Raw genomic sequence first — 13071 nt, 5'->3', positions numbered from 1 at the left:
TATATATATATACACATATATATACACACACACACACATATACATATGTATATATATGTATATATACATATATAGATATGTGGATGTTTACGTACATATATGTTGGTACATGTGTATACATACACATACATACACAGACACAGACCTGACCTAAAGGAAAATATAATTTTGGTTTTAGCCAAAGCCATATTTTTTTTATTTTACTAAAACTACATTTTCTACCAGCTTAACTTTCCCACAAAAAAGCAGCATTTTTTGGCAGTCTGTATAGCAAACTTACTTGACCAGCAGCAACTGAGCCAAGACCAACAGGAAATTTCACTGGAATAAGTGCAATTCCTTTCTTCTTCCAATAATTCTTCTTGTTGAAATCTTCTACCATTGCTTTCCTTGCATAGTATGAGGATATCTCTATGCATTCATTCCAACATTTTATTAGATTGTTTGCATTAATCTCCTGTTTGTAGTGTGTTTCATCTATTTCTTTGTACATGTTTATCATTCTCACCTTAAAAACATTTCAAAACATGATATAAAATATAGTGTCTCTCCTCTTCCACTCTATCTCTCTCAATCCTACATGCTCTCAATCCTACATACTTTAAGGTCCTACTCAAGTCTTATATCTTCCATGAGGTCTTCCTAGATTGCTCTAGCCAACATTATTTTTCTACCAAAAGCCTCTTCCACTGAAATCCTATTTAGGACCCTAAGCTCATAGAACCATAGATAGTTAGTTAAAAGGGGCCTCAGAAACCATTTAGTCCCACCTGTTCATTTTACAAGTAAGGAAACTAGTCCAAGGAAGTTAAATGACTTGTATGATGTCGCACAAAGCTGCACATTAGGACAAGGTAACTAAACATCAGAAAGCAATAAACATCAAAGGTAGGATTTAAACCCTATAGTTTTGCCTGATTCTTTGACATAGACCAAGAACTAATCTAACACCAAACCCAAGCAGTATTGGGCTGACTCTGAGGACCAGATCTCTGGCAGAAGTAGGTTGTCGGCCAGAGAAAATCAAGAACAACGAAGAGGCAGATCTAGTTCCTTATGCCTCAAGGACCATGACTGATAAGACTTCTGTCAACTTGAACTTTCCCCCTTTTGGTGTTAGTCCATCCTTTCCCTTGCAAGCTTTTAATTAACCCACTGAACACTTAAAAGAAAGGTTGAATACTATTGTCATGAAGCAGAGAAAGGGAAAGCTTGCAGGCTACATTGAACGTTGGGGAACCTGGTTGAGAATGAGGAGGTGGTTTTGACTAGTAACCAGTAGGGATCATTAGCCATGGAAGAAAAGAATGTGGTCACTAGGGGTGCAGTAGACTCATGCCTATAGCAAGGACTTTTCCCTTTCTGGGTCTTATTTTCCTCATCTACAAAATGAAATAATTGGGCTATATAATCTATGGAATTTTTTTCTGTTCTGATATTCTATGCTTTTTTTTTTATTAGAGGATAATTTAGTTACCTTCTCTGGTGGCAAACCACTTTGGGCTGCGACTTTTGTTATGCATGATTCTGTAATCAGCCCTCCTTGGGGAAAGCCAAATCCACGGAAAGCAGTGTTAGAAGGTAGATGAGTTTTGCATGCAAATCCCCGGCAGCGAAGGTTTGGGATCTTGTAAGCATTGTCCAACTTTAGGAGATCAAACTGTATTACCTGTAGGAAGCAATCAATCAAAAAGCATTTTTTAAATGCCATTTAAAAAGTGCCTACCTGTCAAATGCCCATATGTCAAGCACTGTTCTTGGTGCTGGAATAAAAGAAATCACTGATGTGATTGTAAATACTTGCCCTTCTTACCTCCTGTTTCTGTTATTCCATACTTGAAACAAAAAAGTAGTCCCATAATAAGTATCAAAAGTGGATGTTTGAGAAAGAAACTTTTGAGTCTGAGACTTATGTCCAGATTATATATAGTCTGTGTCAGGAGGCAAAAACAATTCAAAGACCTTCTGATCTCACTAGTGTACAAATAATCAATAACCCATATTTATTGCACTTTATCATCACAAAATGATTACATATATTATCTCATGTGATTCTCACAAAAGTCATGCCAATTACTGAAAGTGTTATTATCCCCATTTTACAGATTTGGAAACAGGTTTAGGGTGAAGTGGCCTGCTCTGGATCTAGATCTAGCTTGGACAGTGAAGCAAAGTTGGGAACCCAGTCTAGGTCTAACTCATGTTCAGTGGTCTTTCTACTACTACCTCATATTTTTTCTCCACCAATAGTTTCTTACACAAAGAATATGCATTTCTATTATTATATAGCTTGGAATAAGCCTGGTGTAGGGCATAGGAAGCTGGCTTCCACTCCAGGAAGACTATCACTAAAGACTTACCTGTAATACTTTCAGACTGCGTGACCCTAGGCAAATCACTTAACCTCTCAGTGCTCTAGGTATCTCTCTTACAAGACTATAGTTTGCAGACAAAGTGACAACTGCGTTAGTAAAGAAAGTTGCCTCATCTGAAAGTTTCTTATTCCAATGGAATCACAGGCCTACTCCCTTTCTCTTTCATACCCCTAGAAGCAATAGTCTTTTTATGCTTATTGCATAAATAATATATATATTTCACTTTTGTGATTCCCTAATTAAATAATTGAATGTATGTTGACCCATTAATACTTACTAACTGAGATGCATCCAAGGTGGAGCCACTATTAGCATAATGTACAACATCCAGGGCCATGATTCTACCATCATTCATGAATCCTACCTAAAAAATAGAACTGAATCTTTAGAGACTGAAGGAACGAAGTATTTCCTTTAAATTTTAGTTAGCTACTTCTAAAGGCAAAGCAGGTTATCCTCTTGTATGGATGTAGAATCTACTTACATTTACTCTTGAAAGCAGAACATTCTTGGCTTTTTCCCCTGTTGTCACCTGGCCTCTAACAATAATTTTTGGCATTGGACAATAGTACATAAAAATATAAAACAAAATGTAAATACCTGTGCATAATGTATCATGTAGTATGGAAACTGGGTATCCCTCTACCTGCAGCCTAAGTCCCATTCCCTCTTGAAAATTTCTTTCCATCTTTAACTCTGACTTTTCACTCTAGTATCTTCATTTTCTCATTTTCCTCTGGTTCTTTCTACCTCCAAACACATTCTTCCCTACCCATCTTAAAAACCCTTTGTTTAACCTCAATTTTTTTTTCCTTTCTTTCACCACCAGATTTCTTCAACAAGGGATCTATCACTTGTTCTTTTTGTAGCCACTTAGAATTTGGCTTCTATCCAAACTTTACTACTGAAGTTGTTCTCTCAAAAGGCCAACAGTACAACCTTGAAACCTAATAATCTGATGGCTTTTTTCAACCCTGATTCTTCTAGACCAGGAGTGGTGAACCTTCAGCCTAAAGGCCATATGTGACCCTCCAGGTCCTTGGGTGCAGCCTTTTGACTAAGTCCAAGTTTTACTGAACAAACATTTTTATTAAGGGGATTTGTTCTGTGACGTTTGGATTCAGTCCAAGGGCCTGAGGACCTAGAGGGCCACACATGGCCTAGAGGCCACAGGTTCACCACCCCTGGTCTAGACATTCTCTGTAGTAACTGACACTGATGAATCTTCCTTAATTCTTCTCTTGCTTTCCAAAATACTATAGCATACTATTTCTCCACTTTGACCATTCCTTTTATTCTCTTTCACTTACTGCTCTTCTTTATCCCACTTCCTAAATGTGTATGTCCCCAAAGGCCCATTACCCTCTGATTTTCTCTGACTCTTTTTCAGAGCACAAAGAAATTCTCATAACTTTCGCATCTACATCTCCAGCACCAATCTAGACATTCACCTAGATATTATATTCCTATCGCCTTCTGCGCATTTCCACTTAAATGGCCCACCACACTAAGTATTTCTCCAACCAAACTCCTTATTTTCTCCCCAGATTGATTGCTCTTTACAATCTGCCCCTTTTTGGTTAATGACACCATCATTCTCCTAAACACCTATGCTTAAAATCATGTTCCACTTCTCCCTCTTCTCCATTTATTCTCTTTCCTCTATCCAATCCATTGCCAGGTCTTATTTATTCCTTTTTCATAATATCCCTTGAATTTGCCCATTTCTCTCCATTTCCAATACTACCATTCTAGCCGAGATCTCTACCGTATGCCTAAATTACTGAAGTGACTTTCTAATGGTGTCCTTAACTCCAGACTCATCTCAGAGTCACCCTATGATATTAATCACATTAAAACTGCTAAAGCAACATTTTTATCATGCTACTCTGCTGCTCAAGAATTCACAGTTTCTCCCTAGTATCTACCCACCAAGTGTTCTAAGCCTGGGAAAACTTGTTTTTCTTTTTAAATATATATTTTGATAAATATATTTCAGTATAATTGGTTTCCTTCATAATCTTATGTATTTTGTTTTATGAAGTTAAAAATATCATTCTGAAAAAATTTCCATTGTCTTCACCAGACTACCAAAGGGGTCAATAATACAAAAAAAGTTAATACCCTCTAGCCAAGTTGAAACTTCTTGCACTGTTTTGTATCCAAAACTTTCCACAATCTTGGACTCACCTTACCCATATCCAACTTTACTTTCTCACAACTCAAGCACTCACTGCTCTAGTCAAGCTAATTTCATACTTTCCCTAATATTCATGTTATGCTTATTCCTGCCCCTGCACCTTTGCTTCCCCATGCTCCTGACCTTCAGGCCATTTTGACTTCTACTCACTTTGTACTTTCCAAGGTAAGGATGACGGCCTCCAGTTATTAATATATCTTCTCTACGTTCCAGAATGCAGCGGACTGGACAGCCAGTTCTAAAACCAGAAAAGGGTCAATTTACACCAAGTAAGGATAATCCATAAGAAAAAAAATGAATATTTTGGACTTATTCAAGTCATTTTCTTTCAATTCATTTCCCATGTTCCACCCCACCCTAATCCATCAGTGCTCTAGCTTGTACAAGGATCTTTCCACCCCCTTGATCAAGATTATTGCTTTGATGTTATCTGACTATAGGAGAATTTCCACTGTACCAGCCTATACTTTGGGAAGTTTCATATCCCCTCAGGGACCTCTATAGCTACCTTCCCATATAAGAAAAGGGTCTGTAATCTTATGTATTTTGTCTTATGAAGTTAAAAATACTATTCGGAAAAAATCTCTATTGTCTTCACTAGACTACCAAAGGGGTCAATGATACGAAAAAAAGTTAAGATCCTCTAGCCAAGTTCAAACTTGTTGCACTGTTTTGTATCCAAAACTTTCCACAATCTTGGACTTACCTTACCCATATCCAACTTTACTTTCTCACAACTCAAGTACTCATTGCTCTTGTCAAACTAGTTTCATACTTTCCCCCAATATTCATGTTATGCTCATTCCTGCCCCTGCACCTTTGCTTCCCCATGCTGCAAGGAATGGCTTCTGATAGAGAAAGTGGAAGAGAGAGATTGCTGTCTCTTTGCTCTAGGCTACCTTAGGGTTAAGATTTAGAGTCTGGAACCATCAGGTATAGTACAAAGAAAACTGGACTTAAGTTAAATGACAGGAATTTGAATCCCAGCTCTGCCCCCTACCACCTGCGTAACTTTGAAAAAATTACTTGATGTCTCTGAGCCTGTTGTTTCTTCAGTCATAAAATGAATGGGCAAATTGCATTAATCTATTAGGGCCCACGTAGCTTTAAAATTCTATGTTCCAAGCCATAAATGAACTCCCAAAGGAAAAAAAAATGGGACCAGGTGGATTCGTAAGCCAATTCTACCAAACGTTCAAAGAGTAATCCATTTTAATCATACATAAACTAATTGCAAAAATAGAAAAGGATGAAATTCTACCAAATTTCTTCTATTATACATAGTCTTAGTTCTTAAATTAGGGAGAGTCAAAACAGAGGAAGAAAACTATATGCCAATAACCCTAAAGAACACTGAGGCAAAAATAACAAAATACTACCTGAAAGACTACATATTACAAATATTATACATTACGACTAGGTTGGATTTATACTAGAAATGCAAGTTTGTTTCAATATTTAGAAAAACTTTAAGCATATTAATATCAAGAGCAATAAAAATCTTGTGATTGTATCGAGACACAGAAAAAAAATTGACAAAAATTTGACCCAAAAGTCTCAGTGCAAGTTTAACACTCATTTCTATTGAAAGCAAATAAATAAACCTGAAAATACAGGAATATATGGACTTTATCTTAACATGGGAAATAAAATCTATCAAAAATCAAATGCCAGCATAAAATGCAAAGGGGACAAACTTGAGTCTTTTCCAATAAGACAGGGATAAAGCAGAGATGTCCATTGTCACCACTAATATTTGATGCAGTGCTAGAAATGCTAGCTACCACAATAAGATGAGAAAAAGAAATTGAGAGAATAAGTATCATCAAAGAAGAAATAAAAGTATTACTTTTGCAGATGACATAATGGTGTAGTTCAGAGAAACCTAAGGAACCGACTAAAATTATTTGAAACAGTAACTTCAGCAAAGTTGCAGGATATTAATAATTCTATAAAAGTCATTGACATTTCTGTTATTTTTCTAATAAAACCTAGCAGGAAATGATAGAAAATACCATTTAAAAGAACTACAGAATGTATAAAATGTTTGGAAGGCTACCCATAATAAGATACACACAGGAAATATACAAATACAACTACGAAAGACTATTTGCAGAAATAAAAAAGACCTAAGTAATTAGAAAAATACTAACAGATAGGCCAAACGAATATAATAAAAATAACAATATTACCAAAATTAATTTACTTAAACAGTGTCATATCAACTAAAGTACCAAAGTACTACTTCAACAAGCTAGAAAAAATAGTAACAAAATGTCAAGAATCTTCAGGGAAATAATAGTTTTCAAAAGTGGTAGAAAGAGCTGCCTAGCAGTACCAAATCTCAAATTGCACTACAAAAGCAGTAACCATCAAAACGATTTGATACTAGCTGAAGATAGGTTGATCAGTGTAACAGACTAGGTACACAACTTATTGGAGCAAATAAATTTAGTAATGTAGGGTTCAGTAAACCCAAGGACCCTGGATAATGGGATAAGGACTCACTATTTCAAAAACTACTGGGAAAACTGCATAGCAGTCTGGTAAAAGCTAGGCTTTGATCAGCACCCCACACCATATACCAAGATAATCTCCAAATGGATATATGACTTTGATATCAAAGGTCATATCATAAACAGGTTAGGGGAACAAGAAAAAAATTTCCTTTCTGATCTATGGACAAGTGGATAGTTCCTGACCAAACAAGTGATAAAAAGAGATCACAGAAGACAAAACAGACGATTTTAGTTACATAAACTTAAAAAAGGTTTGCACAAACAAATCTAATTCACCTAAGATTAGATGAGAAATAATTAACGGGGGGGGGGGGGGGCAGGCGGGGAAATCTTTGCAGCAAGTTTTTTTTTTTAAAGTTCTCAATTCCAAGGTACATGAGGAACTGATTCAAATTTACAAGAATAAAAACCATTCCCCAATTGATAGATGGTCAAAGAAGATGAGCAGGAAGTTCTCAAGAGAAAAAAAAAATACAAGTTTTCTTTTTTTTAGCCATATGAAAAAATGATCCAAATTACTAGTAATTAAGAGAAATACAAAATAACCTGTGAGGTTCTATTTCACACATACTAGGTTGGCAAAGTTGAAACCCCCGCTCAAAAAAAAAGGAAAATTGACAAATGTTTTTCTTAGACTTTATTCCTCTCTGAATATTTTACAATCCAGTAACACTGACCTCCATGCTGCTCCCCACACAAGCAAATTCTTTCTCCCTACTCTGCTTTTTCACGGGCTGCTCCCTATAGCTAGAATGTTCTCCCTCCTCATCACCACCTCTTGGTTTCTCTTGCTTCCTTCAAGTCTCAGCTAAAATCTCACCTTCTAAAAGAAGCCATTGCCTAGCTCCCCCATCCCCACCCCCTAGCCCCGGTGTTGGTTCCTTTCCTCTGAAATTACTTCCACTTATCTTATATATACCTGGTGTGCACAGAGTTGTTTGAATATTGTCTTCCTCAGTGGAAATGTGACCTCCTTGAAGGCAAGGACTGTTTTTGCCTTTCTTTATATTCCCAGTGCTTAGCATAGTGCCTGGCACAGAGTAAGCCCTTAATAATTGCTTCCTGACTTTTTTACTTGTTGGAAGGGCTATGAAAAAAGAGGTACACTGATATGCAGTTGGTGTAATTGTGAATTGATATAGCCATTCTGCAAAGAAATTTGGAACTATGACCCAAACGTTACTAAACTGTGAATATCCTTTGCTTCATAAATAGTAGAATTACTAGCTCTACCTTCCAAAGAGATCAAAGAAAGGAAAGAATTCACAGATACAGAAATTTTTACAGAAGAACCTACATGGTACAGTGGACAGAGTTCTGGACCTGGAGTCAAATCCAGCCTCAACCACTTACTAGCTTGTGTAACCCAGGACAAGTCATTTTAAAACTGCTATCTGCCTCAGTTTCTTCATCTGTAAAATAAAGACAATAACTGAAACTACATTCTAGGGCTGTTGTGAAGCTAAAATGAGATAGCATTTGTAAGAGCTTAGCAAACCTTAAAATGATATATAAATGTCAATTCTTGTCATTGTTGCTATTATTACTATTATTATAGAGAAAAGGAATTAGAAACTAAGGAGAAACCAGCAATTGGAGAATGGCTGAACAAAATTATGGTATGTGAATGTAATGCAATACTACTGGGTTCTAAGAAGTGAAAGACACAATGTCAAAGAAACCTGGGAGGACTTGTGTAAAGTGATTCATAGTTAAAGGAGCAGAACCAGAAGAATTTACACTATAATATCAACATTACAGAGATGAACAATTTTAAAAGATTTAATTAAAACTTTGGCCAATACAATAATCAACCATTTTTCTAGAGGACTAATGATGATACTACCCACCTCCTGACAAAGAGGTGATCAATTAAAATTCATAATGAAGCAAACATTTTGGGGCATGGCTACTGCGGGATTTTGTTTTGCTTGACTATACCTTTTTGTTACAAGGGTTTTGTTTTGTTTTGTTTTTTAAAAAAGGGGGTGGGAGATAAATAAAATGGAAGAAAGAAAAAAAATAAATGATAACTGAAAAAAACATCCTGTTTTTATGAGGTAAAGAGCTTGTTATTCAGCAAAAACAAAAACAAAAAAATTAAAGCCTTTTGGCATATATATTTGACTATATACATTTGACCTATGAACACAATTTATTGCAGAAATAAAACAAAATTCCCATTTACTAAAGGAATCCCTACATTAAACAATGGACCATTCAATAGGTAGTTAAGACAAGTAATTATCACCAAATCAAGTCTATTGACTTTCTGCTTTCTAGATATTACAATATTTTCTACTATGGTGTTTTTTGTAGAAATTTACAACTATGATGGTTTCCACAATTTATAAACATATACAGTTTAATTAGCTTTAAGATGGAAAACATTTCTGGCTTATTTCAAATTTTTTTTCTCATTGCAGTTTTTTAAATTGGTTTTGTTTTGTAAATTGGAGCACCTCTCCCCCACTAACCAGAATTAATTGGGAGTCTACTATGTCTCCTGGTTTTCCATTCATCAAAATTATTTTACTTTCCATAAGTCATATGTATAAAGTTCTTTTGTATTTACAAAACACTTTTTGTTTTCTAATAACCAAGACACATAGGTAGTGAAAGAATTATTGTAATACACCTTTTACAGTTAAGGAAACTGACCCTCAGAATGGTTAAGTGATTTGCAGAGGATCATAGCTAAAAGAGACAGAACTAGTCTGACTCCAGAAGCACATCTTACTATACCATGCTGACTCTCTTGCTCTCATTAAATGTAACACTTAAATTTCCACTTACTTGTTTGCTGCAAATGCTGTAATAGCTGCCATGATACCAGTTTTGAGTGTTTTTCCACCAAAAGCTCCACCAACTCTTTTGACATGACACATGATCTTGTTAGATGGAACCCTTAATATGGAGGCTACTATGGCCTGTAAATATTAATATAGATTAATCTGAATCCTTTTAAATAATAAATTTAGCTCCTATTAATAAGAGCAATTATATATGTGGGGGCAGGGGAAGGGTGCAGAATGCTAGCTATTAGCTAATTATTACTAAGAAGGAAAAAAATGGTTACCTAGGCTAAGGAATACAAATACTGGAGTACTGAAGACTAGAAAAAAGTAATTTTTACTAACTAAAGTCCCCTTTTTATTCAAGGATATATAAAAACCAAGTCAGAAGCAATCCATGTTAGCCTCTAAAATCTGGGTATTTTCATTAAATTATAAAATATCCACCTAAATAAAAATGTTTGGGGATTTTTTTTAAATTTCCAGTAGGCCTAGAAGTCATGTCCTCAACAGAATTATGAATTCTGATAAACTTATTGATCTATCAAGAAGCAAAATTGTCTTGGAATTACAGAAATTCCCAAATGGAGGTAGAATACTGCAATAAGATCTTATATCATGATACATGTCACAAAATTTGAGAAATGAGATGGAGATAAACATGTTTTAAAGACCTGGAACTCACCTTTCTTAAACTTCATTGGAAACCTGTGGGTTGTATTCAAAGCTAAGCTTGGGAAAATGGACTGTTTGTCAAAGGTATACTTAATGTTTGTTCAATGTGATGAGTATAGTTCTATGATGAATTTTAAAATGTGCTAACTTGTGAACTCAAATCCCTTTCATAATAAGAGAGTGCAGCAAAAGGAGGACATGTTACATATTAAAAGGTATTTTTAAGATGTAAAAAGTTAGATGATTTATTGTATATTATTAAATGTAATTTTCTAATTTCATCCCATTTAATGCTCATATCATTGTAACATTCTCTGTTCTCTGATTCTAGGTTGCCCCCAAAAAGCAACATTGTAGGGTACTGCATTTCAAAAACCAAAGAAATATTCATTTCAGTGTGGCATAAAAAATATGAAATTGAAGATATTTTAAGTAGTCAGTGGGGTTTGGGATTTGTTTTTGTTGTTGTTTTGGTTTTTGTGTTGTTTTCTGTTAGAAAATTTTTAGAATTAACTATGTACCCTGGAAAAGGACTCTACATTACCTGTATTAACCTGGGATGTTGTGTTGATACATAGACATCCATTTCTTTGTCCTCTCCATATGGGACAACAAGCATGCTTTGAGTTTCCATGTAAAAATGTTCTTGGCCTCCAATGTGAATCTCACCTATCACAGGAGGAAAAACCGACAACCCTCAAATGTTTACACAAAACAGCATGGATGACAAATTAGGGCAAAACCTGCACTACTGGCTATCCAACCTTAATCCCATTTTTCACAAGCATTTCCAAATACAGCAGCCCCGGCCCTAGATGATATGCAATGTCCCTTCCAGGGTCTATGTTCTTTGATCCACCATCTTTAAGTCCTCCCAGCAATATTAGTTCACATCATGGGACTGAACCGTTGTCCTAGATGGTGAAACCACAGGGACTAAGTTATAAAATATATCTGGCTTCTTAAGTTCAGAGGCAAAACTCCAATGCAAATATAGAAGGGCCAGAGAAAAGGGAAGTGAGTGTACTTACAGTGACCATTCCCCTTCCCCCATGCCCAAGGGTCATCCCAAGGCAATCTCATCTATCCCAAACAGCTTATTCCTGACCCTTCCTCCCCACCTACCCAGTCAAATTTCTTCTTCCTAAGTCTCATGGATTCCCCTGGAAGCTCTTCATGGTCAATGGGAGAGTGGGTGATAATGAAACCGATGTAAGTTAATTTTCTGTCATACTTCTGATCCAATATGGACACTAACATTGATGGAAGTCGGAAACTCTTCAGTCTTTAAGGGAGGCAGTATAGTACAGTGGAAAGAGTGTTAGAGTCACAGAACCTGGGTTGACTTTGCCATTTGGAACCTGTGTGTCCTTAGAAAAGTCACTCTACTTATCTGGTCCTCAGTTTCCTCATCTGTACTTCATCTACTCTATACTTCTTTGTACCTGTATGTGTGTGTGTGTGTGTGTGTGTGTGTGTGTGTAGTACCTGTTTATATGTATATATAGTGTGCCTGTTTATAATGTGTATATGTATATATGATGTACCTGCCTTTATGTCTGTATGTAGAGATAATCTACCTGTTTGTCTGTGTGTATATATACAATGTGCCTGTTTATATATATAACCTGCCTGCGTATATGTCTGTATATGTATATATGGTGTATCTATCTATCTATATATTTGCATGTATGTATCTAGTGCATACCTATTTCTATGTATGTATATAATAACTCTATATGTGTACATATGATTTACCTGTATGTGTGTACATATGCATACATATTATATGTGTGCATATATAATGTACCTATTTCTATCATGCATATATACAATGTACCTATGTATGTGTATATACACACATATATAATATAATATGATCACATATATAAATATAATTTATATGCATGTATATAATGTTGTTGACATGTGTGCATATAATGTATCTGTTTATGTGTATATGTTCACACATGCGTATACACAATATACTTGCTTAGTTATAATATAACTGTGTGTGAATATTCTCTATTTCATCTACTCTGTACTTCTTTTCTATATACCTGTGTGTATATATAATGTAAATATACATGTGTATATGTGTGTGTGTGTGTGTATGTGTGTGTGTAAAACAGGTACATACAAGAGAAATACAAAGTAGATGAAAGGTCCCCTCTGATGGGTATACAGTAGCAGTAGGTCCTGAGGGACCAGGAAAGGCCTGCTGCAGGATGGGGCATTTGGGCTGAGTCTTAAAGAAAGTCATACATTCTGTGTGGCAGAGGTTAGAAGGGAGAGAATTCTGGGATTGGAGGACAGCCAGTGCCAAGGTCCAGATGTGGGAGATGGAGCACTACATGTGATGAACAGCAAGTATGGCCTGTGAAAGTAATGAATAAGAAACCAATAGAGTAGAAGAGATTTGGTAAACCATGTAGGCTGACATACTGGATCCCTTTCTGAAGGTAGACAATGTTAGAGCAATAAACTCTGCTTTGAAAGAAAGGGCA

At 35.8% G+C, this 13071-nt stretch overlaps 1 protein-coding gene across 1 annotated transcript in view; it reads right to left on the bottom strand.

Moving 5' to 3' along the window:
- LOC118837800 (aldehyde oxidase 1-like) overlaps positions 1 to 13071 on the bottom strand; it is a gene marked incomplete at its 5' end in the record, with an annotated part of 86543 nt that overhangs the window by 28292 nt on the left and 45180 nt on the right. Inside the window, 6 exon segments of the mRNA XM_036744892.1 lie at positions 281 to 508; positions 1478 to 1669; positions 2653 to 2739; positions 4726 to 4813; positions 9891 to 10024; positions 11109 to 11233. Coding sequence (XP_036600787.1) covers positions 281 to 508; positions 1478 to 1669; positions 2653 to 2739; positions 4726 to 4813; positions 9891 to 10024; positions 11109 to 11233 — 854 coding nt within the window.

Source organism: Trichosurus vulpecula, chromosome 2 (assembly GCF_011100635.1).
Source record: "Trichosurus vulpecula isolate mTriVul1 chromosome 2, mTriVul1.pri, whole genome shotgun sequence".
Lineage (NCBI taxonomy): Eukaryota > Metazoa > Chordata > Mammalia > Diprotodontia > Phalangeridae > Trichosurus > Trichosurus vulpecula.
This window is presented reverse-complemented; position numbering and strand designations above follow the sequence as displayed.